The 26,352-nt window shown below is 37.4% G+C and overlaps 1 protein-coding gene across 1 annotated transcript in view; it reads left to right on the forward strand.

Annotated features, from left to right (window-relative positions):
* ITGA1 (integrin subunit alpha 1) overlaps positions 1 to 26,352 on the forward strand; it is a 79,685-nt gene that overhangs the window by 27,329 nt on the left and 26,004 nt on the right. Inside the window, exons 2-12 of the mRNA XM_086769875.1 lie at positions 1,718 to 1,838; positions 5,542 to 5,654; positions 6,629 to 6,717; positions 6,807 to 6,921; positions 7,587 to 7,714; positions 14,788 to 14,936; positions 16,677 to 16,827; positions 18,437 to 18,602; positions 23,102 to 23,175; positions 24,844 to 24,988; positions 26,177 to 26,319. Of these exons, the coding sequence (XP_086626001.1) occupies positions 1,718 to 1,838; positions 5,542 to 5,654; positions 6,629 to 6,717; positions 6,807 to 6,921; positions 7,587 to 7,714; positions 14,788 to 14,936; positions 16,677 to 16,827; positions 18,437 to 18,602; positions 23,102 to 23,175; positions 24,844 to 24,988; positions 26,177 to 26,319 (1,394 nt within the window). The remainder of the gene's footprint in view (positions 1 to 1,717; positions 1,839 to 5,541; positions 5,655 to 6,628; positions 6,718 to 6,806; positions 6,922 to 7,586; positions 7,715 to 14,787; positions 14,937 to 16,676; positions 16,828 to 18,436; positions 18,603 to 23,101; positions 23,176 to 24,843; positions 24,989 to 26,176; positions 26,320 to 26,352) is intronic.

Genomic DNA, 26,352 nt, shown 5'->3' on the forward strand with positions numbered 1-26,352 from the left:
GGAGGAAATTGCACCTATTGCACATGAACAGGCATGGCAGAATTCCTTTATAATTAAATGTTTAAGGAAGACAAAAGATGAATGGATTACTTTTCCAGAAAATTATTTCCCATCTGACTGTCAACCATGAACTTTTTCATACTGCTTGCAATGAATCTTTCCTGAAAAACAAAAATAAACTCTGCTTTAATTGGTTCCAATCTTTATATTTCCTGACTCTGACTGGAAGAAGAAAAGCTAAAATAACACAAATTAAACTTTTCCTTTTTTGCTGTCCAGTGAAACTGGAAATACCTACTAAGTGATAAATAGCCCTTTGTGATAATTTTACTGCTTTAAACAGGAAATAAGATGCTGAGAGAGACAGATTAGTATTGACCCCTTGGGAGATTAATTATAGTAACAAGCTTTCTATGAGAACAGCCTCAGTGGTGAATAACACAGAGGTATTTTAGTAACTTGACATTATTCAGATGCTTTCATATGCAGCAAGTGTTATGGATTTGCATATTTTTATATAGCTGTTAAATGTCAGCAAATGATCATTAAATGCTTCTCTGAAATGAAAAGAAAGTTGTGTATAGTTGCGTTTTTAAGTAGGCTTGATGTTCTACAAATTCAACTAATTTTTGGCTGTTGTGTATTAAGTACACAACTCTGCAGCAGCAGAGTCAGTGGTTGCTTTTGAAACTGACTTCATCAGGAGAAAGGTGGAAGAGATCACTACAAAAAGTAAAAATAAAGAAAAGATAAATAGCCTTACTTTAATCTATAAATAGTAATTTTGGCTTCTTAATGAGCTGCACCATGGGTTACGATTATCACTTCAAGCTGGAGTTTTCACCCTATATGCCTAATTGTTCTAAAACTTGCTATACAGTTATATTTTTACAGTATTTTCCCTCATGATGATCACTGAGCTTTAGGGTATAAGAAATCAATCTGAAGGAGCATCTGCTCCCATGATTGGTCTTATCACAGTCCATCAACATCATTGTAGAGCAACTTTTCCTAAACAGGTAAATGTTGGATTTCTGCAAATAGGCACATACAGGTACTTTTGAGATAACAGCATCTGGTTGCATTAAAAATTTATTCTTTTCTTTTCCAAATATTAAAGGTTTACAGGTACTCTATAATAGGATTAAGAGAAAACTGGTTTTTTTCTCTAATATAGATTAAAATTAAATACATCGGAAAGCTTTTCCTTGTTCTTTTCCTATGTGTGTCTTCTGCAAATGATTGAAAATTAGTTAATTCTCAAATTAATGAAAACTTGAGAACTACTACCCTGAATGAGGGAAGGAACATTTTGAGTAAAATTCTTACATTAGAGATACATGGATCTAAAAGGAGTAAAAATAACTAAAAAGTTGTTTTATTAAAGGCAATAACATTAATAAATATTATTACCTTTATTAATTTAATAAAGGTAATAGTATTTTACTTAATGGTATTTGAATTGTGGTTTACAAATGAGTGATGGACTTTGCAAAATAGGTTTTGGATACCAAAGTCCTATTGCTAACATCTCGGAATTTAGCTGTGTATGTACATGTGTGGAAGTACATTTTTAATCTCTTACCAGCTGTGATAAATATGCCCCAAAGGCCACTTTCAACTCCTGTCTTGTACCCTCAATTAAGTCATAACTGAATCTTGATTTCTTAAAAGTCTTGTGTTTTATATGTATTGCTACATATTATTTTTTTTAAAGCTCTGTTTCACCTCATCGGCTCTTCTAATGTTGATGTGAAAAATGCGATGACCTTCAGTGGACCTCTGGAGGACATGTTTGGGTACACAGTCCAACAGTATGAAAATGAGGAGGGGAAATGGTGAGCTGTTTTTCTTTTCTTAAATGGAAACTCCATATTATCAGCTATTCAGTGACGCAAGTGCTATACATAGTATACATATATTTGTAAGTACACCCCATACCTAAGATTTCTGTTCTGTCAGTCATATTTCTTAAACTAATGCACAGTCCTAAGAAAACTTGGAACAATTGGGAGACTGAAATATTCAAATTTATGTCTACATTTATTTCCTCAAAGACATAAATGAATTCACAAAGTGGGTAAATTCCCTCTTTGATGGAGCTAAGAAAGTTTTGTGTAATGCCTGAGCCCTCTTTTTTTCCCATTTACAGAATAAAATCATTATTTTTCTTTTCCTTACGTTAATGTATTGACAATGAAATTGCTCATGTTTTACCTAACTAATCTGTATTAGTCTGAACTGAGTGTTTTGACTGTTGGGAAGATTTCCCTTTCAGAATATTTATTAATACTTTAATCTGCCTTCCCTTTTGGAGGGCTAATTATGTCTTGCAATTGGTAATATATTCGCATTTGGGACTCGCAACCTTCTTCTTAACCTGTCTTTTCCTTCTTCTTGTTCTCCTAAACTAGAAGTTGTGTTTTGGTGGGCTTACTGGTGTCATTGCTTCTTGGTCTTTTGATAAACACCTGCTCATGCTTTTCCCTTGTAAGAACAAACTTTACAGGCAAACCACAGGGCTGGAGGACTGAAATAACAATTGAATGGTAACAAGTTTGGGAATCTTTAGATCTCTATTGTTCTTTGCAGATAGTTCTGGTTTTCCCAGAGCTTTGCTAGTAATTTGACATTCTTGGTGACCTCAGGGACTCCCATGGGCAGCCTGGGATGACAAGCATGTGGCTATGTGACAGCCAGGTCAGACTGTTCTGCTCTGCCCGAGCAATCCCTGCCCAAGCAAGTGCTGGGGCTGTCTGACTCCAAGAGTTTGTCCACCACTGCAACACAGTGTTCACCATTAGCCGTAGGGAATGTTCACGGAAATGAAATTGCAGAGCCTGCTTTTGGAAATGCTAGCACTTGATTGCCCAGGTTGTAGGGTGTTTAAATATACATCTGCATGAGGGTCATGGGAAAATAATTATTACCTTCTTTGAGCTAATTTAGACCTTCAGGAAATGGTATCCATTCTAGGAGCTGGGATTTTGCAAAGTAAGCTATATTGTTATCAACTGCCCTGAAACCTTTCAAGAGCAAAAAATAATATGAGACGGAAACTACGATTCTTTCAGTAGATGAAGGAAGACAGGAATCTAATCTAGTGTGCTAGCTCTGAACACCTCTGAAGTTAAACTTCAGAGCAGCTGTTAAATTGTCAAGCTTTCAAGTTGCTTTCAGCATAGCGACATCCAGAGCAGGAAATCTTTAGGTCGACAGTTAAAAATAAATACACAAAGCAGCCTTGTGATGCTTTGTTAACTGCTATAACGGTACCTAGATACCACAGATAGAGCTTTTCAGCAGCAAATATCCTGTAAACATAACTGCAGTTGTTTCTCAATAAAACTGGTGTCCTTTAAAAAGTATCCCATGCAAAAAGACAAAATAGCCTTTCAGGCCGCTTCTCGCTGTTCACGGGACTCTTTCTTTCTGAGAAAAGAACAGCAAGGGGACATGATCATGCTGAGCGCTGACCACCTCCCCTGGGATGGCAAGCACACTCAGTTTCTTTGCAGTTAAGTGGAAGTCAAGGATGAATGATAGGCTGTGGTGCCTGTTTTCTAAGGAGATGGGCCCATTGGAGACAGTCCAGAGGAGGGCCACAAAGACGATCAGAGGGCTGGAGCACCTCTGCTATGAAGACAGGCTGAGAGAGTTGGGGCTGCTCAGCCTGGAGAAGAGAAGTCTCCAGGGAGACCTTATAGCAGCCTTCCAGTGCCTAAAGGGGATTGATAAGAAAGATGGGAAGAAGGTTTTCAGCAGGGCCTGTTGCAAAAGGACAAGGGGTAATGGTTTTAAAATAACTAAATTTAAAATAGAGGGAGGTAGATTCAGATTACACATTAGGAAATCTTTTTTTACAGTGAGGGTGGTGGAACATTGGCACAGGTTGCCCAGAGAGGTGGTAAATGCCCCATCCCTGGAAACATTCAAGGCCAGGTTGGACGGGGCTCTGAGCAACCTGAAATGGTTGGAGATGTCCCTGCTCCTTGCAGGAGCGTTGGACTAGATGATCTTTAAAGGTCCCTTCCAACCCAAACGATTCTATGATTCTACGAAAATTACATACCTTCCAGCACAGAGCTTGAAAGAGCAGTCAGATCCAGTATATACTTGGAGCATTTTGTTTTTCTTTAGAATTAATTTATTTATTATTAATGAAAAAATCTTAATGGATCACAATTAGGTGTTCCAGTATGGAACAGAAGATGGATTGTGTAGGTTTAAATTCTCCTTTCTGTCTTTTTCAAATCTGTAGGCTATGTTTTACCTAGTATGTCATTCTACTCAAATGTGTTCTGGCTGTACTCAATTTATGACTAAAGGTTGAAATAGTTCTTTCAATAACTCTTCACAATCACCTAAGTCTCCAGGAACAAATTTTACTGCACTATTACTTTTAATCTCCATTTCCAGTGTGTGCTGTGAATTCTAATTTAATCCAAGCTCTTCCTTATACATTTAATGGAGCCAGTTGTTATCTGATTGGTAATGCTGGGCTATTTAGTGTAGCTAATGAAGATTTGAGAACAAAAGCAGTCTCCATCTCTAAACGGCATTTGCTACTGAAAACTGGATTTAGCAGTGGATGCTAATTTGTGGTGCTTACAGAGTACTATATGAAAGTAGTGATTTTTTTACCACACCAGCTTCTGAAAGAAAATGTATAGGACAAAAATCCTTAATATTTTAAAAATTTAAAATTTATTTTAATACTCCTTTTAATGACATTTTTTATTAATGAGGAAAAATTGTAGAACAGTCAGGGTTGGAAGGGACCTTTAAAGATCATCTAGTCCAGCCCCCCTGCAAGGAGCAGGGACATCTCCAACCAGTCAGGTTACTTAGAGCTCCATCCAACCTGGCCTTGAATGTTTCCAGGGATGAGGCATCCACCACCTCTCTGGGCAACCTGTTCCAGTATTCCACCACCCTCATTGTACAAAATGTCTTCCGTATGTCTAATCTAAATCTACCCTCTTTTAGTTTAAAACCATTACCCCTTGTCCTATTGCAACAGGCCCCAGTAAAAAGTTTCTCCTCATCTTTCTTATAAGCCCCTTTAAGTATTGAAAATGTCATATTTTACACTGCTGGCTCACATTACTTAAGAGTGAATTTTTATTCTGGGTGCTTGTGAGCTTCTCCTTTGGCATTTGGTCTCTCACCATTGAAAATATATTAAAGATCAAAGAGATATTAAATAAAACACACATTTCCTTCTGTATTACTTTTAATACATCCACCCACTAATATTGCTTTTACTTTCCACTGGAATTTTTAAAAATGTTATTCTATTGTGTAATTTGGTATATACATAAATTTCCTTTCTGTGTCCTTATTAAAGAGGACACAGAACTGGTGCTGTTGCTTGTATCTGAACTATCATAAGTATCAAAAGCAATACTTTTCTTGCTTTCCATTCTATACTCTTTGTATGGGAGCTTGCTGCAGTTGTGCTTTCTCTGTAAGTTTTATTTGCTGACTTTCATGCCTTTTAAGAAAGAAGACATTTCAGTTAACTTATTTTGTTCACAGGGTACTTATTGGTTCACCGCTAGTTGGCCAACCTGAGAAAAGAACAGGAGATGTATACAAATGCCCTGTAGGAAGGGACCACCAATCGCCCTGCATAAAACTGAACTTACCAGGTATGAAAGAAAATAAAGCTGTGTCATGTGGAGGAATAGCCGAGATCAGATCTTAGGAGATTTTTAGCTAGTAATTATGTATTAGAATTGTTTCTATAGAGAAAATTTACTTAGGACTTCAAAGCTAAATGTGAATGAAGTTGTGTTTTTAACATAAAAAATAATTTTATTTTAAAGCTTCTGATTGTCCTGTGGAAAACATGCTTATAATTTTAGAATGGGCATTTGACTGTGTTATCAAAACTTTATTTTGACTAGTATTAATTGACTGTGGTTGGCAGTCCTGGCCATAGAGCCAGAAGGGCAATGGAGCATATATTCATGGGTCACACTTTCTAAAGCTCTCTGAAGCCAGCAAGAGCCTTCATAGTGCCATGAGTAAGCTTTTGATGAGAACGTAACTTGCCAGAACCAGGCTTATACATCTTAATATGATACAGGTAAATACTAATAATTTTCTTCTTCATGTCAAGAGATACACGATGTAGACAGGAAGAGACTTTCTGTTAATGAGTTTCACTAAATACACTCGTCATGGTATTTTTAATCTCTTTTCCCCTGCAAACCTAAATGTCAGTAATTTAAAATAACAGTAAGAAATATAAAAGCTGTTAAGCCATTTATAGCAGGACAGAGTAAAAAATGAATATTTGTTTTTTATTTAACAAAACTGTGTGAACAGTAATCTCTTGCTTTCATTATGCTGTTATTTTTACTTTTTTTTTCTTTTTTGCGGTTCAAGAAAACTATTTGAGACAGCAACTCAGACAAATTTTCTGGGATACAAGCCAGTCTCAGAAATTTTTCTTGATTGTTGCAATAGAAGAAGGAGGAGGAAGGGTGCTAAAATATTTGATGAAACCAGTATCAGTCTGGGTTTTATTTTAGAAGCTGGAAGCTCCATACTAGGGGATATATACTTAAACATTTTGTTTTCACGTTCCCAAATACTTAACATTTTCATCTATTTATAGCTGCTACTTCAGTTCCTAATGTTGTGGAAGTAAAAGAAAACATGACTCTTGGAACAACCTTAGTGACTAACCCAAAAGGAGGCTTTCTGGTAAGAAAGGACATTTTGCCAGTTTTAAAAGAAGTCCGTTTTTTCCTCAGGTACCATAACAACATTTCACACTTTTTCATCTTTTCAAGGCATGTGGACCTCTTTATGCTTATAAATGCGGGCGTTTGCATTACACAACTGGCGTTTGCTCTAATGTCAGCTCCACTTTTGAAACTGTCAAGACGATTGCTCCGTCTGTGCAAGGTATGCACGTCACAGGAATTCTCTTGTGTGTTAGAAAATACAAAGTGCCAAACAAGACAAAGGTATACACATAGGCATACCAAAAAGTATGAACTGCTTAACTCAACTACCAGCATTACCAAGTTAAGTAAATGTTTTCATTGTCCGTATATAACCTAAATTCTTGCTACTTTTGGAATTTATCTCAGTATAAACAATCATTAGAGCGCTATGTGACATCTAAACACAATTGCTAAAAATAGTTGCTTATGTTTTTTGCTTATGGCCAAAAGACTTTTTAAATAATGATGGCATGCTAAGACCTAATACAAACCCAGTTTAGTAATATGACTAAAAATGTTAAAGACCTGGTCCTTTGAAAAAATCAAAGTGGAACAGGTTGACGTTGAAGAAGGTAGGGGGTCATTAGTAAATACTCCAGTTATGTGATCTTCTAATCCCATTCTTAAATTTCTGCTTACAAGAAAGTGCCTTACTGATAACGGGAACACAAACCATCTGAAATACAATGCAAAAGTTGATGAATGACGGTTAGTGTCAAACATGTCATTACAGCCCTGCTGAAGAAGCATATGCATTTTTTACTAATCACAAAAGTAACTGGAGCTGTGAGATATATTTGATACTTGTTAGTATCAATTCTTATGTCGCAATTTGTATTGCAGAGTGTAAAACCCAGTTGGACATTGTTATAGTCCTTGATGGGTCCAACAGCATTTATCCATGGGACAGTGTCACAGCCTTCCTAAAGAGCCTCCTGAAAAACATGGATATAGGTCCTCAGCAGACACAGGTAACATGGTAGATATTTTATGGGTTTTTTTTTTAATTTGTGAGGAAAAGAAGAATTTACAGGAAATGGGATGACAGTGTCATCTATAGAGCTCTTCAATTACAAGAACTTACAACAATGGTGTACTAAAATGAAATATCTGAAACTACAACTAAGACAGTGTCTGCCGCCAAGTAGTGATGTCAGGGAGGCTCTCCCCCCCCACCACCGCTCAGGCAATCTGGAGAAACCAGCCTTCTAACCTAGAGATAAAAGTTAATTGCATCGAGTGAGGCCGTTTGAACATTGTCCTTTCCCACTTCCTTCCTCTCCGCAACCACTTCTTGTCTTCTTTTGTATTTCATAGCACAAAGGTCATTTCTGCTCCTCCGAGGTGCACATCCGAGGTTCAGACAGCCTTTGATTAGAAGGTTTTTGGACCAGCATTCAGTATTTTGTACTGTGGAGCATTGAGCATACAGCTTTTAAACATTAGAAATCATAATTAACAAGTGGCTGTTAAGCTGAATGTTATTAATGGCAGAAGCTGCATTTATATAATAAGAGGAGGGGGCCAAATTCCCAGCTGCTATAAATCAGCACTGTTCCACCAGAATTAATGGAGCTACAACCAATTACCCTAGCTGAGGATCTGACACATGTTTCACAGTCTGCTGAAGAAAGTATGTAAACAGCAATTCCAGCAGAACTCTGGGGAAAGGGGAAACGTGGATGCCGGGACACGTTTTAACACAGGAAGCTTTATTAACAGCAACAGAAGAAACCAGGCCTTCCTTTCACTTTTCCGTTTCCCTTGTCCCAAAATGAAGGATTTTCTGGGATCCTGTATGATATTTGACATGCCACAGGCCAGTACTTAGAGGTTTTGCTACTTCAGGTTAGCTCCTAACGTTCAGCTCCTGCTTTCACAGAGGAGACTGTGACAAGGTGTAAAGGATATCTCTGTCTGCAGAGAGTACCCCTGTCATTTTCCAAGTTAACTGGGGTTTGTGAGTTACCACCCAATTCCCCTGTTGGCTGTACTGGACACTGGCTGATAAAATTATTACTTATAAACTGTCAACTTTACAATCATGTCCTGTTATTTTAAATACACTGTTCTTCCAGATATTGTGAGGAAGAAGGAAAAACACTTTGTCAAATTTAACAAAAAGGAAAATAAAATAAAGTCTCTTAAGCTGGTGTTTACTCAAACATGTGCCATCTTGGGAAAATACTTAAACCTGAACTTCCCTCTACAACACAATGGCTTCATGGAAATCATCACTGCCTTCTGCCCAAAGGACTTCATGGAAACAGCACACAGGAAAATCAACTCTGCTGCACCCTCACCCTGCAGTTCCTAAATTTTTACATTGCCACACCTCTGTTATGTTTGGTTTTGGAATCCTGCCTCGTCTGTGCAGCTCGACTCACACACAAAAGGTCCTTGCTGGCCTGCACTCCAGCAGTCTGCCATCTCCACCTACAAAATCCGTTTTACCCATTATTTGGCACAGCTACCCCTCATCTCACATGTACACTTATTCACTTGAGAACGTCAGCTTTGGCATCTGGTTGCTAAAAAGCAGAAACATTTGAGAGGGAGATAAGAATAGGATAAGGGGAAAGAGGCTGAAAAACTGGAAATGGAAAGCAAAAGCTATGTGGAATTTTCTCAGTGCTTCTTACCTTCCCCCCCTCCTCAGAAGATATCCCATTCCTTTCCTCTCCACTGAGCTCCTTGCTTGGGAACCCTGGCTCAGCCAAAGGTAGTAACAAGTTAATACCATCTCCACCCACTCTGTCTCCTTTCTCAGAAACTGTGTTTAAATGACTATTGAATGAGGAAGAAGAGAAATAATAGCGCAGGCTTATTTCTCCCTTCTCTGGGAGCATAGAGTGGAAATAAAGGGATAATTGTTTACTTTCTGCCTGTTTAAGTTGATTTTCAAATGTTGATCTTCTGGAGATTTTTGAGAATGTAGAAGTTTGTGGACTTTCACTGACTTTTGATTGTTTTCATTTTGCACAGGAAAGGAATGAGGTGATTACAGAATAACTCCTTAGCAGCTTGGGTGTGACTTGTTCAAAACCTTGTTTTGATTAGAGTCTTGTGAGATTTTTTTTTTTTCCACTTAACCACTCCGTGAACAATGGTCATGAGATTTGTGGCATGTCAGAAGAGAAATTCCTCAATGTCCCATGTTTGGCAAATTTGAAAGTGAAAGCCAGAAGATTCAGACACAAAAAGCGAAAGTTTACAGTCTATTTTTTTCTGAAGTGTTTCCTTCCCTTTCTCTTTTTATTCTCCAGAAAATCCACAACACCATACTGATGATTAAACTGCATATCCTGAGCTTAGGGGTAAAAGAAGTAAAGGGAAAGGAATGATAGAATCATAGAATGGTTTGGGTTGGAAGGGACCTTTAAAGGCAATCTCGTCCAACCCCCCTGCAAAGTGCAGGGACATCTCCAACCAGATCAGGTTGCTCAGAGCCTCATCCAACCTGGCCTTGAATGTTTCCAGGGATGGGGCATCCACCACCTCTCTGGGCAACCTGTTCCAGTGTTTCACTACCCTCATTATAAAAAAAAAATTTCTTCCTTATATCCAGTCTGAATCTAGCTCCTTCTGGTTTAAAAATATTATTTCTCGTCCTATCACAACAGGCCCTGCTAAAGAGTTTCTCCCCATCTTTCCTGTAGGCTGCCTTTAGGCACTGGAAGGCCGCTATAAGGTCTCCTGGGAGCCTCCTCTTCTCCAGGCTGAACAGCCCCAGCTCTCTCAGCCTGTCCTCATAGGAGAGGTGCTCCAGCCCTCTGATCATCTTCCTGGCCCTCCTCTGGACTCGCTCCAACAGGTCCACACCCTTCTTATGTTGGGAGCTCCAGAGCTGGACATGGTACTCCAGGTGGAGCCTCACAAGAGCGGAGTAGAGGGGGAGAATCACCTCCCTCCACCTGCTTGCCATGGTCCTTTTGATGCAGCCCAGGATGCAGTTGGCTTTTGGGCTCCAAGCATACATTGCAGGCTCATGTTGTGCTTCTTGTCCACTAGTATCCCCCAAGTCCTTCTCCACATGGTTGCTTGCAATCCATTCTCTGCCCAGCCTGTATTTGTGCTTGGGATTGCCACAACCCATATGCAGGATCTTGCACTTGGCCTCATTGAACTTCATGAGGTTGGCATGGGCCCACCTCTCCAGCCTGTCAAGGTCCCTCTGGATGACATCCCTTCCCTCCAGCATATCGACCACACCACACAGCTTGGTGTTGTCAGCAAGATTCACTCTGTCCCACTGTCCGCGTCACACACAAAGCTGTTAAACAGGGCCAGTCCAAATACCAACCCCCGAGGAACACCACTCATCACCTTGGACATCAAGCCATTGACCATAGCTCTTTGAGTGCAGCCATCCAGCCAATTCCTTATTGATCAAGTGGTCCATCCATGAAATGCATGTTTCTCCAGTTTTGAGACAATAATGTTGTGTGGGACAGTGTCAAATGTTTTGCACAAAAAAAAAAAAAGAAAAGTGGAAAAGGAAGAAGAAATGAGAAAAAATGGTACGAGTAGGAGCAAAATATTTCTCCCAGCCTTATTCCACATTTTTATGTAACTGCAAAGCAAGATAGGTTTTTCCTCTTTATTTAACTTTTGTAGAGATAATTATCTTTTTAATATGAGGATGTGTTTTTTAATCTTTTAAATATATGCAACCTTCTTTGGTAGCAGAATATCAAAAGATAACCCAGAATACTTTGATATGTTCAATTTTAGCTTTAAAGCTATGTTGCAATGATCTTCAGAAATTTTCAGACAGGCTTTATTTCTCCATTAATATTTAACATAGGCAGTTATAGGTATTTGGCCTGTACCTTATTGTATCTCTGAAGGGACTGCGTCAGTGGACTAACAGGTCATGCCATGTCATATCTTATTATCAGTTTTATCTCCAAAAGAACAGAAGTGTATTAAAGAGGTATTGAAAAGATTCAAGTCGAAGAAAGACTTTTGCATTAGTTTACAAGTAATTTCTGTCTGAGTACCTGGGAGCAAGCAAAATGTAGTAGAATTAATTCAATTTTGCTTTGATTCATGTATCTTTAGCAAGCTGTTTATATGATAAAATGTATTATCCATTAGTACTTCGTAAGGCATCTCTGCTTTTCTATTACGTTAAATACGATTTAAGTACAACCAAAAATATTTCTGATTTTCCTCCACATCCCAGTAGTGAAAATCCTAGCATATCATCTCCATGTACTGTATGGTTTTCCTTTCATTTTGGTTGTGTTGCTGTTGTTTTTTACCAAATAGATTAGCTTAATAATTTATTGGGAAAGCCAGAATGTACTTTCCAAATAAGGGGCTATATTAACTTCTAGAACAACAATAAATAATTGCCTCATAAACGTTTTGTCCCAAAGTAAAACAGTCCTTCACTTGCCTGTTCTCTCATACAACATTTTTTCACAGGAACTGGGGACAATTAAAGAATTATTCCCTTGTGTATTTTAAAAGCCATGGAATGCTAGGGAAGGGAACATAAACTTAGGAATTAAAAAGATGTTCAATAGATTATGGTCTGTAATGCTGGGAAAAATATTATGTTTTCTGGAATAGAGCAGAATTATGTCCTTCTGTGTATTAGTACTGCATTTTCCAGATTTCAATTAAACAAGCAAATCAAAACATACAACGCCTGTAAGAATCATTCTTAGAGCCTTGCTGAAGTTACAGAGTTTGAACAGCTTTACGTCCCGTAAAGGCACATGTGCATCACATAGATGTGTCATTTTTAGTTTTCCGTTAGATTAAAAAGCTGCAAAACCTCAAACCTTCTAATTCTAATTTTACAAGGTGGACTTGATTCTATGATCCTGTAGGAGACTGGAGACTGGAAGTTTTTTGTTACCCTTTTTTGAGGAACGGCTCATCTTTGCCATGAAATATACAGAACATAATGATCAGTCTTTTCAAAGCTAGCACTAAGGAAGGGTCCCACAGAACAATTGTATCCCATAAGATAAGCACATGCCCCCCTTCCTTCCTGATTTACCAGCTATGTAACACAGTGCAGTTTTCCAGACTCAGATGTTCTTCCCATTCACTTCCTGAGAAGGAAATGCTCAAAATGTTTACTTGCTATGATCATGGACAATGTTTCCTTTCAAATAGGAAATGATACAACTCAATGTCAGCCTGTAATCTTTTTCAGGAAGACGACAACACCAACATGGGTCTCCAGAATCATTAAAGACAGACAGATACTTTTCACCCTGGCAGCAGTCGATAATTGATTTAATCCTTGGTACAAATAGAATCCTCAAAGCTGCAGATAAGGAGCCCGCGAATTCACAGTGGTGGGCTCCCTGGCGTACAATAGTCTCTGGCTACACTTGTGCATGGTCCTGGAATACTTGAGGCACTCCTGCTGCTCCAAAAGACCAAACATGATGAAAACCTCTTATTTATCACCAGTTAATGTCCATTTTTTAAATGACTAGCTGCATCCTGTTAAGATTATGCTGTATGTCACCTTAGATACGTGCTACAAGATAGTTGCCTTGGAGGGAATGGGTTAAAAATTTCATCTTCAGTTTGGGGTTTAGCCAGTGCCACATGAGTGCTCTGAGCTGTTATACAGTGTGTGCCCCAGCCTATTGTGTAAACACTGTGCAGGATTAATAGGCTGCTGCCCGTGAGAACATGCAGCCGCTGGATGCTCGGCTGCAGGTGGAGGATGGTGTGCCTCCAGGAGAGAATTAAAATATCTTAAAAAGAAGCAACTTGTAGCTTTGAACTCGCATTGTTTTTTTCCAGATTTGATTGTATTTTCAAAAGGATAGAGAAATTAAATGGGATAGATTTTGCTACCACATGCCATTATAATTGTAGTCCCATCATTGTATGTAGCTAGCTTTTCATAACGATTGTGATATTAATGTTTAGTGTCAAATATTTATTGAACTCTAAACCTTCTACTACAAGCAAACAGACATTGTGCAGAATCTGAGAGGCTATGAAAGTACCTCAAAAACCACCTATAAAGCAATTGCAAAGTACATAGTAAGCCACTTCTAAAATAATATGATGGCATAAACATCCCAGAGGTCTTATTGATCTTCAGTTCCTAAATGCTATAGTGCTTTTAATAATAGATGAGTGAGACATAAATATGCCATGTAATACTGCATTATCCTAAATAACACCTATAAATTGCTATGTGTAACATAAAATTGAAATATGCTAATGGAACATTGTGTGGAATCTTCCCAGTAAAAGCTGTCAGGAACCTGCCAGAGCATTAAAACTGACAGAGGTGAACGAGAGAAATTGATTCATATTTAAGAATATTGTTCATCTTTTTATTTCACACTTGTTTTTGCAGCAGGTTCCTTCAGACATTTGTGATTGGGTTCCAATCCCATGCATTGATCTTTTATATAAAGTATTATCTAGAGTCTTTCCATCATCCTCCTCCATTCCAGAAGCCACCATTTTATTCATATTGTCCCATCTGGCATTTGTCAAGTGTCTTTCTTTGGCTTACCTCCATCTGGGAGAACAGCCGTGTCCTGGACTGCCCTGCTGTCTTCATCAACAGAAGGATACTTGGGTCTTCCTCTTACCCTGAGGGCCTAAATTTGTCATTGCAGTGCTGTTTCTAGGCTAGGTTAGGGTAAATAAACTATCAGATGTAGGAATATTGTATTTGGATGGAATGAAGAGAGTTGTGAATGAACCATTGCCTCAAATGCTGTAAGGAAAAGTACTGTGAGAAGTTGTGACTGGTGGTTAGGGCACTGGTCTGCCTTGGCCTAGAGGAGAGCAAAGCAGTGGCACAGACCACCAAAGTCAGGAAAAGCAAGGAGCTGAGCCTGCTTTTGGCTTTTTTCCTATTTTTAGTAAAAGCAATTTAGAAACTTCAAAAGGTTTCATGAGATTGTCCTCTAGCCAGTCATGCTCAAATGCTTATAGGTGCTTCATACTGGCTGTAGGTACAGATGGGCATTTACTCCATTGCAGGAGACACAGATGCTTTCTTCAAGGATAGTTGATTTTTAACATGTACTGTGTGTTTCAGGTTGGAATTGTTCAGTATGGAAAGACTGTAGTCCATGAATTTTCCCTCAATACATACTCAACAACAGAAGATGTGATGGCTGCAGCCACACAAATACGCCAGCGAGGTGGCACGCAAACTATGACAGCCCTAGGAATAGATACAGCAAGGTATGTTCACAAAATGTTGTCCTGCATATGGTAGAAACAGAGAGAGATACAGTGATGGTTCTGATTTTGTAAATTAAAAATACGATGTGTCTGACACCTGACTTCATTTTAGCTAACCAAACATAATTTAGGAGAGTAGATAAGCAGACTCCAGCATCTAGACCAGTTCTGTATGGCACCCTGAAAAGGCAGCTGACTCTTAAATGGAGGAAATAGGGAAAGAGAAGAGATATGGAGCAAGGTTGTAGTCCTAAGCAAAGGACTGACAATCTTTGATGTCCACACAGAGCAGGTTAAGAACTGTGTATGTAAAGGGATGGAGGAAATTGAATTTTTCAGAGGAAACAGAAAAAAAAATAGAACTTTTTAATGTTAATTTTTCTTCATTCTGAAGTTAAGATTATTACAGAGTTTGAGCTCACACTTGTCAGAAAGCCTGGAAATTTTCTATCCAAAGTCTTTGAAGCTTCTGGGTCATTGGGAGGTTAAAGATCTGTTGTAGCAATAGCATTATTTAGAAATGTTTCCTTTATGAGAAAAATGAAATCTGACTTTTGTGTAACAGACAGTAAATGCAAAATCTCTCAGACACTTTCAAACCATACTATGTTGTCCTGGTATCTTTTTTCTTTTCTACTTTTTTTTTTTTTTCCCCAGCATGACAGCATGACTTCATCCCACAAAAGATTGCATTCGTCCTTTCCAAAAAACCATTTAGTGAAATATGCAGCATCTTTCTTATGAACTATCTGGTTATCTCACCAAAATTTTGTTGATATGATGTCTCAAATCCAAAGAAATTCTTACATATTTACCAGTAATGTTTTCCTTAGATATAAGTAAAAGCTTCAGGGAGTCTGAACAAGTTCATGAATGCAGAAGCAGTTGAGAATTGCCAAACACTTGGAAACCACATGTGTTTCAGAAAGTCCTTATGTACCACAAACTGTTGCAGGCTTGTATACACAGAAACTGTTAGCAAAAGCTTCTTTATTCTTGCAGTCTTCCTATCCATCCACTTTTGGCCATCATCAGCCGTTGATCTTAGCTTTCACTCATGTGGCCAGTCTTACAGTTATGCAGTATTTTTTCCTAAAAAGAGGAAGCCCGGTTTCATTCCTTCTCCTCCAAAGCCCTAATCCAAGCTCGCCTTTTCTGGTCCCCTTCAGAATCCGGGTGAGCAGCTGCCCAAAACCTCAATGCCCCTTTGCCCATCTGCAGCATTAGAATTCAACCAGTCATCCCCACATGTCTCCACTCACCTGCAACCTATTTCTGCCACATCCCCAACACCCAGTTTTGCTGTAGATGTGCAGAGTTGTGGTGGTAGCTGAATACTTCGACCACTTGAAGTGCTACCGTAGGGTGGAAATAGGTGGGGTTTTGGTACTTGGGTTTTGGGATGAGGAGATGTTGGTTGGGTTTTTTTTAAGCTGCCAAAAGCTGTTTTAAGGTGCTAGAAGTTTCTTTGGAGACAGGAAATATTGTATTGCAGCATTGTATTTTCTGCTGTTGCTCTCAAAGAAATGAATAATGAACAAAAGCCTGTGAAACTCTTTGGCTGTGAACTGTCATGTAAGTTTCAATTGTTGTTTCTATTTGTTCATGGTTAATATTAATCTCCTTTTTACTGCTTATTAGTTAATATAAAGTCTTTTAGTTTTTGATTGACTATGCAAATATGATGCATGTGCTAAATGCTGACATTGCCTTTCTGCAAACGCTTTATGCTCCCTTTAGGACAGAGGCTTTTACTGAGGCTCGTGGCGCACGAAGAGGAGTACAAAAAGTAATGGTTATTGTGACTGATGGGGAATCACATGACAACTACAGATTAAAAGAAGTGATTGATAATTGTGAAGATGAAAACATCCAGAGATTTGCTATTGCTGTAAGTGAAATTTAATGGGAAAATTCAGAATCTTAAAAGCATGTTTCATCTTCCAAATGTAATTTCTGTTTAAAACATTCATTTCACAGAATCTTTATGGAAATATAATAATTTCAGAGAGAAAAAAAAGAAAGAAGCTGAAAAAAACATTTAAAATTTGCTTTCTGATTTTATAGCACGTAAGAAAGAGCAATCTATCTGTCTTCCTAGTGATGACAGATGTGTGTGCATGTGGAGAAAAAGGAGAAATAAAAAGGAGTTTGACGGGCAGTATAAAATCAAATCCTTTTTTTTGTTAAAAGCATTATTGAATGGAGTGGATTAGTTCAAATCTTCTGATAAATTCTATAGATACACTACCTACTTTAAAAAACAACAAAAAAGCAAATGTAAACCATCAAAAAACCCCAAGTTTATTATGGGTATTCTGCATGCTGGCATTCTAAAGTTGTCAGTTTTTATGTTGAGCAAACTGAATAGCTGAATGAAAGGATGAACATGATGGAGGTTAACCCATATTGAGAAATATGGAAACATTAATGATAGGTTTAGTGTGAACCCTACACTGTATTTGTGTATTCTATACTCAGATCATGCATTTTCTCTCATTATTTTTGATGGTATATTGGATTGTTGCTTCTTTGTTCCTATCTCTGTTCTGGTACAGTGGGTGGTATGGAATCACACAATTTCAATAAAGGTGTTGTCTTTAGCTTAGAGAAAGACAAAAACCAAAAGTTGAATCCTGTGGCATATGAATTTTCAGTAGTTTCCTTTGTAAAGGAAGTAGTCTTCATTAAAGAAAAAGTAATCCTTGAAGCTGTTATAATTTTTAGCAATAAAAATTCTATCTGGAACCAAATTTGAGTTGTTCTAGAGGCCAGGAATGCTATAACATGCGAGTTTGTTTTTTATTTCCCTCTCAAAGCAGGTTAAGTGTATAGAAAACTTTTTTTTTTCCTATGAAAAATACTTGCTGATCTAAGCATTGGAGAAGTGAGTTGTTTTGTTCTAAGGCATTCTGAGTTTTTACAGCAGTGATGTTATAACTGCAGACCAAATCTAAAGTCTTGTACTGTGATGGAATTATTAACACTGAGTGCAGGTGGTGGTGTTATATGTATTTACAGGGCAAATCTGCACACACAAAAAAAGAATTATCCTATGCCTAATTAGCATGTCATTAACTGCTCATATACCATGTTACGATGAGAACTGCTAGTGCCTGTGCAGAAGCCTATGCAATTGTGTATTGCTGTGTTGATATTTTCCTAAATTAAGGCCTACTTCAACAAATCAGAGAATCATACAATAAATCATTAGAATCTTGTGAAGAAGGGGGAAAAAGGACAGTTGAGGATAGTAGACATTACATCATACAGTTGCTTTATTTGCTATTGTTGATATTTTCGGGAAAACAACAGACCCCTCGTAGAGTTGTGTTCTCATTGGAAAGCAATGGTTTCAAATCTATTTGAGGGAGGTTTTAACAGAACAAATTAAGGTTAGATATGATTTCCCAATGTTCTCTGACAACCTGCCTCAAACATATCTTTTAAAACAGATTATTAAATGTATCTTTGACTTCGTTTGTTTTAATTCTCTTCAGATTCTTGGCAGCTACAGCAGAGGAAATTTAAGTACTGAGAAATTTGTAGAGGAAATAAAATCAATTGCCAGTAAGCCTACTGAAAAGCATTTCTTCAATGTCTCAGATGAATTAGCTCTTTTAACCATTGTTGAAGCACTTGGAGAGAGAATATTTGCCCTAGAAGGTATGACATTATTTAAAATTTCACTTCATGTGTGCATTACAACCAAGGCAAATAGAAGACCACCTGCTTTTATCTTCATTTGCAATGTATTGTGCTCTGTAGAATATATTCTACAGGGCTTTTTTCATGCTGGTCATAAAAATATTTTACAATAGGCATCAAAAACATAGATAATGAAGTGAAATATATTCAGAAGAAGGGTTAGAGCCTATGGAGTCAATAGCTGAAAGCGTAGGTAACCATTACTGTTTTAGCAGGGAAAATGTGAAGTTGTCTTTCCTTAGGTAAAAAGCATTGTCAGACCATATCCTGATTACCCCATGATCATGTGTTTGTTTGCCTACACATTCTCTTTTTAGTTAGTTATTATTTACAACATGTTACTTTACTGTACAAGTTAACATGGACTTGGTGTATAGAGTTGACAAGATAAATTTTTCCTTTGGAAATGTTCATGATATTCAGATTTTAGCACAGCAAAGTCATTTTCTCCTAATGTCTGCTTACATTCTCCATCCAGATTAGGCAATCCTGCCCAAATCTGTTTGTTTCAAGTACACTAGTGGTAACACAATACTGGGTTTATTAGTTAGAAATTATACTAGCCAACTCTGAAGAGATTTGTGTCATACAAAGAAAACATCCATCTATTTGGACTTACTTTTTTCAACATCTCAACTTTCCAAGTAGCTGGAATAGTGTAGTTTCCAGCTGGAATAAAAGATAATCTTGACTTGAATGTCAAGAAATAATACAAATGTAACAGAGTATTTTTTTTTTAAATTGGAGCTATATTCCTCAGACATACTTACGGACTTTTTTAGTATACCATTTAGCTTGATCAAATATTACTATTTTCAACTCATTATTACTAAATATTTTTTTCAATTTTTATGTTCTTATGTTTTTACTTTCTGGTAGATTTTGTTTCCTCATTTTTGAAACAAATTAATTTGAGGATAATTTAATCTCTATAAACCCCAAAGTTTAACATCCTTAAGCTCATTGAGTACTTCAAAGCTCATTGAATAATGGGCTCTTTAGTTAAGTCCCTGTTTACTGGGAAGAATATAGTTTCAGTGGAAAAATAGTTGTTCAAGCAGACATTGAAAACTTAGTCTTCAATTTGTGCTTTGTATTTCTAGAAAAGTGAGAAAAATCATTGTCTTCCATTAGTAGAATTATATCTGTTAGTTAAACTTATTAAATATAATGGATATAGAATGAAAAAGTTAATCAACTGCTAGTCATTACAACAGACAAAGGATTTAAGACCTAACCTGACTGAGTTTCTGGACATTTGTGCACTCAAATTCAAGGTTTCATGCCACAGCTTAACACTTTGAACAACCAGATGCCACTGGAAGGAACAATCTCACTTTGTCACACTCTACCTTGTCCCTTTCAGCAATCAGTAGCCATGAGGTAGTGCCTGTCTGTCACACGAAACCCTAGCCTCCAAATAGTGGAGTAAATTGTGCTGGCTTGTATTCCCTGCTGATGGGGAATGCTTTATATCATGAGCTCTAACCCAACCATTGACTTTAGTAATTCATTCCTCTAATAATAAGAAAAAAAATTACAAAACATTTGAACATTAAACAAGTTCTGTAGCTGAATAAAATATCAAAACAAATGTAGTTATGTTGATGGTGGTGAAACTAACAGATTAAATTGAGAAAAGTCATTTGTTTATGTGATAGTCAGCTCTTGAGATGACTAATCCTTGTCATCATATCCTCTAGTATTTTGGTACTTTAAGCATATTGTACCTCTTTAAGAGCCAACACATTCTGCAGTATTTCTTGCAGTAGTTCTGCAGTACTACTTCTTCAGTTTTAATTTTCTGCAAAAAGTGCAGTAACAAATATTTACTTCTTGGATATTATTACTTTTAATTTAACATAAACGTATTATAAACTGTTAGGATACTTGTGCCTTGATATATTTGCCTTATTTTCAATTTTTATTTTATATAGACTTGGCTCCATTACAAAGAATACATATTTGAAACAAAATATCTGGAAAATTCTTTTCCTCCACAGTGTAAGAGATGAGCTAGGTAATTTCACCACTCCCAAAAGGTTTCTTGATTTTCAGATTTCCAGTAGGATCTCAGAGTCTGTGCTAAGAGTTCTGTCTGTGTAAGAGACCTGTGATATGAAATAAGAAACATTGCCTCCTCCACCTGTGAAAGTCCAAGAAATCACATAATCTGGCTGCAAGGAAAATCAGAATGGAAAGTGGAAATGAGATCTTAGCTTTATGTCAAAACATAGCAATGCTGAGTTGTTCCAATGGGTTGGTAAGGCTGAAACTAGAAGATGCTGACTGAATCAGTTTCTGTGGATTCTTCAGGCATGATTTCCTGTCTTTCCCAAAGTGTTTCAGGAACTGTTCTACATTTGCAGCTGTATCCATGGATGCATTATTGTGGCAGGGAAGAAATGCAGATTAATTCTGTCCCACCTAGCTTTCTGGCGACAATCTAGTTTACTGGATGTGTGCAATGTAGAAAAGATTAATAACCCTATACACTGTAGCTGAATTAACTTCTGTGCATAATATAGAGGTCAGGGGAACTTTGTTTCTTGAAATTCTGCATCTGAATGTTTAAATTCTCAATCTAAGTAGCCTCCTGGTAGTATAATACTACATTTGATTTTTTTCTTTAATTTCTTGTTTTCTTTTTGGTTTTGGCCTTTTAAAAAAATGCAAAGGAAAATTGAGAGAGAGTTGGAAAATCAAATCCAACAAAAACCCACACTTGACAGTCAGTGGATTTTTACACATAATCTTTTTCATATGCCTGTGTGTCTCATGGCATGGACTTCTGGTTTTAACAGCGATTTTATGTTTTATCCAGCCTGTAGGCAGGCACAAATGTTTTTTCACAAAATACCCTTTGTAGGATGCTTGGCAGTTTGAAACTCAATGGAAAGTCGTACTGGGAGCTGTTATCTAAGCAGCATTCAGAGCTGCACACACCAACAGTACTGTCATTGTCCTCTGCCTCAGACTGTGAGAGTCCAGTCTTTCTCAGCTCATTAAGGAGCATCCTTTACTGCATGAAAACATTGTTTATCAGTAAATGCGCAACTTAAGATTTTTATGCTTAAAAAGGACCATAATTTTTTCAGACTTAGCAAAGCAGCTACATCTTGTGAAACATTATGGTCTATGTCTGTGTCAAACATTTTGTATTTGAGATCATGTCTCCTTCCTACGACTGACCATAAATCCCAACAATTAGCAAAGACATCATGTCCCAGAGCAATTTCTGTGGTTTAGTTATGGAGTATCAAAAGTTCAGTATTATTTAATAATCCAGATGCCTGAAATTCATGCAGCCATGGCCTGCTGTGCCTCAGTTTCATTCACAGTTTGCCTCAGCACTCAGCTGGTAGCAAATTGTGAATTCTGTTCTCTGGCCTAGTGTCAGAGCAGATTTCATAGTTCCCCTCTGCTGCCCGTTCACATGTCTTGCTCTCAAGGAGGAATCAACATGCAGAATATAGTAACCTTTCTTGTAGTGCTTAAGGTGGCAAAATAGTCCTTGAGTAAGTTGTAAATTTTTTACAATGAGGGAGGTGAAGCACTGGAGCAGGTTGCCCAGAGAGGTGGTGGATGCCCCATCCCTGGAAACATCCAAGGCCAGGTTGGACAGGGCTCTGAGCAACCTGATCTGGTTGGAGATGTCCCTGCACCTTGCAGGGGAGTTGGACTAGATGGCCTTTAAAGGTCCCTTCCAACCCTAACGATTCTATGAGTATTGTTTTTAAGTAGAGGAAGAGGAAGACCTTTCTCTTTTCTGATCATATTTCAGGTGTACCTGGGACCAAAGAAACCCATCAGAGTACAATAACTAGCATTTGACTTCCTGAAAAGATACTGAAACAAGTACTACATCAGCAGATACCTTTTTTATTCAGTTACTTAAGAAAATCAGGAAGATTTTCACGTATCTTTCTGGGCAGGATTAGAGTTCCCAAGCCCTTCCCTGAGGCTTATGAATCTTGGACAGCTGAGATTTTCCTATGTTGTTTTTTGCAAAGGTTCATACAAACATCAAGTGTTTTTCATTTAAAGTTCTACCAGCCGCCTACGAATTTTTAGTTGGTTGAATACAAGGCCAGGGTTACATGGCTGGTGTTTTATTGTTCACTTAGCTCAAGTGGAAAATGGCTTAACCATATTAATCAAACATTCCAAACATATTTACTATCAGCCTGAGTTCAAATCTGGTCAGTTTTAGCCCAGAAATATGTCTTGGACAAGTTCTGAGACATGATCTTAAAATGGAAACTCTCATACTTAATGGTAGCATTTAACACAGATCTTAATTTCTGTATTATAAAAATCTGTAACAAACTATATTCACTGAATATTCTAGTTAATTATGTTATCCTTTACCATCATATGAACATTTTCATTTTACTATTCAGATACCTTTTCTGATTGAAACTTAATTTTGAAACTTAATTTTTTCTATTTATTAGCAACAACAGACCAGCAGGCAGCCTCATTTGAAATGGAAATGTCTCAAGCTGGCTTCAGTGCTCATTATTCTCAGGTAAACAAACTGTTTGAAAATGGAATTTCTTTTACAAAGTAAATTTTTTGGGGTGATGGCATGAATTTGGAATCAGTATTTCAGAATTCTTGTATAGTCCTGTTTGTTGTTGGACGTTTCCTGTAATCCAGTTATTTTTTTGTAAAAATGTATGTAAAGAATGATTATAAACAATAAAAGCTTAAGAGAATAAGTACCTTCTTCACATGAACTCAAAATTTAATGTTCCTATAGCACATTCTATCAGGACAGTAGTCTGTAGTATATTAAGAAAGACAGAGAAAGACTTTCTACCAGGGCCTGTGGTGACTGGACAAGGGTCAACATTTTTAAATTGAAAGACAGTAGATTTAGATTGGATATAAGGAAGGAATTTTTTACTATGAGGGTGGTGAGACATTGGAAGGGGTGGCCCAGAGAAGGGATGGGTGCTCTACTGCTGGAAGCATTCAAAGACAGGTTGGAGAGAACTTTGACCAACCTGATCTAGTGGAAGACATCACTGCCCATGGAAGGGTCATTGGACTAGATGATGTTTAAAGGTCACTTCCAACCCAAGTGGTTCTATAATTCAATGAACTATAATACTGTTATCTCTAAATATTAATGTATAAACTGATACTGCATTGTATTGTTGAAATTGAGATAGAAGATATATGAAAAGGATATTTCTGTCAGGGATATGATCTGCATTATTAGTAACACAACATATTCTTAGTTCGGGTAACACATTGAATACCTCAGTTCTCAGGGGGTAAATATTTATTAAACTGGGATGCAAAAATCCCCTCCAAAAAAATTATTAGCAGAAAATCACTCCCTATGTATTTTATTTATTCTTGAAAAGTCAAAACATATCCATTGTGATGATCTGATAGGTGTACACGAGTAAAAATTTAACATGAGTTCAAAAGAACTGGGAAGAGTTAAGCTTTAAAGATACAAAAAAGTAGTGACAGTGGAAAAGAACACAGTAGGGGAGTAACTGAATCAAACAAACACCAATCAATCCAAGACAAATTGACATGCATAGGAAAACCTTCAACATGGCTTTGTATGTAGCTCCACATATCACTGGTAAAAAAGAGAATGAAATACCTTCAATATGATTGAACATAAATACTTTATTGCAGAAGTACTCTCCATTAGTTTTTACTCTCTGCATTACATTGCACATCATTCATCAGATGTTATATCATACCAAACAAGTATTATCCTGATATGGAGCACGAGGATTATATATAAGGTTATTTATTTGGTAGAGCAAGTTCTTAAAGTTCATGAACAACCGACCTGCTATCATCAGAACCTCACTTCAGAAGTGAGTCTTCAGTCCTTGGTACATTGACAGACTAAAGGTCTCAGATGTCTGTCTTATCTAAAAGGCTACATTCATGCCTTTGGGCAAGAAAGGTCAGGAAACAGCTTCTCATTGACAAAAGGCTCTTGCACAATATACAGGAGCCTTTTTTTTTTTTTTAAAGTTGGGTGCATTTTTAACAAGAAGTGGGAAACATACTGTGGTTGCAAAGGCCATACTATAGTAGCAAAAGCAGGGCTAAATATATATGTGTACATGAAGCATTACTCAAATGGGAGCATCATGATCAATGTATGTCTAAAGGTGATTCACACAGAGAACAAGCTTTTTGTTTTTCTCTGCATAAGGACTGGATCATGCTTGGAGCAGTTGGAGCGTATGACTGGAACGGCACAGTGCTCATGGTGAAGGACAGTGGTATTTCAATGCCAACTAATGACACCTTTCGTGACAGGCTTTCAGAAAAAAATGAACCCCTTGCAGCCTACCTAGGTAAGAGAAATAGCCCATCTTACAAGCTTTTTGACAAATGCTACAAGAGCTCTCTCAAATCTCATTCACAAAGAGTATCTTTCAGAATATTATCTTACATTCTAGAAGCCTGGAAAAATTTATGTTGTATGGACATATCTACTGTACGATTTTCTTGTTCTTTTTTTTTTTAAATTGCTATTTCTACAATCAAAAAAAACTAGTCCAAACAATTACAGCCCGACGTATATCTAGATTTTCCCAAATAGAGATGTCTAATCTGTTCAGAGAAGATTTCATAGATTCCTCTAGTAGTATTCTCAAGTTTTTCTATGCCTGAGTGTTAAAAAGTTTTATACAATATTAAGTCTAAATCTTTGCTTAAAATTAAGCTGATTTCTATCACTCAGTGAACAAGAACAACAGTTTACCACTATCTTTGTTATAATAATCTTTTACATAGTGGCAGGCAGTTGTTTTCCTCTCAGCCTTTTCTACTAAAAAGCATCAGTGGCCTTGGTCTTTCCTCTAGGTCTTGCTTTCTACACCTCATGGTTCTGTTTGCTCTGTTATCTCATTGAAGCCACATTTCCACTGATAAAGAATCAACATTAGAATAATTTATTTTTTTTCCCTAAGTACATTGTATGTCTTCTTTGCAGAATGCCTTTAGCTATTTTTTTTAATATCTCAAATTTGGTAAAGTCGCTTGAAATTTAGAGCCTATCCTTCATAATACTTGCAACCCTGCCACAGTTTGGATTCATCTGCAAATTTCTTAAGTCTTCCTTCTCCTAAGTTGTTAAATTTTTGTTAATGTTAAACATTTTGTTAATGTCCAAAATGCCCCCAGAATCACATTTGGAAGACTCCATCAGTTTGGTGATGACAACTGTTCTTTCAAAGCAGCATTTCAACCAGCTATCCATGAGTTATTTCATCAGTACTGTCATATCACACACTGTGAGAATAGCAGTGAACATGACTCACTAGCCTATGAACAGGTTTAATAACAGTGTGCTGATCATGACTCTGAGACTGTAGGCAAATACACATCCAACCTTTTTAATTAACTCTGCTATTATTCTCTAGCATAAGCAGGGCTAAACATCTAGTTGTAGAATAAACCTTAAAAAGACTCTGAATCACAGCAAGCATTTCTGGTGCGTTGTGTGTGTACTGCATCTTGACTACTTTTCTGCTTCCTAGGATATACTGTGAATTCAGCCTTGACACCTGGAGGCGTACTGTACATGGCAGGACAGCCACGATACAATCACACTGGCCAAGTTATCATTTATAAAATGGAAGGAAGAGAGGTACAAGTGCTTCAGAGGTTAAACGGAGAACAAGTAAGTATGCAGTCATGATTAACACACAAGAGG

This window comes from Chlamydotis macqueenii, chromosome Z (assembly GCF_036417535.1).
Source record: "Chlamydotis macqueenii isolate bChlMac1 chromosome Z, bChlMac1.mat, whole genome shotgun sequence".
Lineage (NCBI taxonomy): Eukaryota > Metazoa > Chordata > Aves > Otidiformes > Otididae > Chlamydotis > Chlamydotis macqueenii.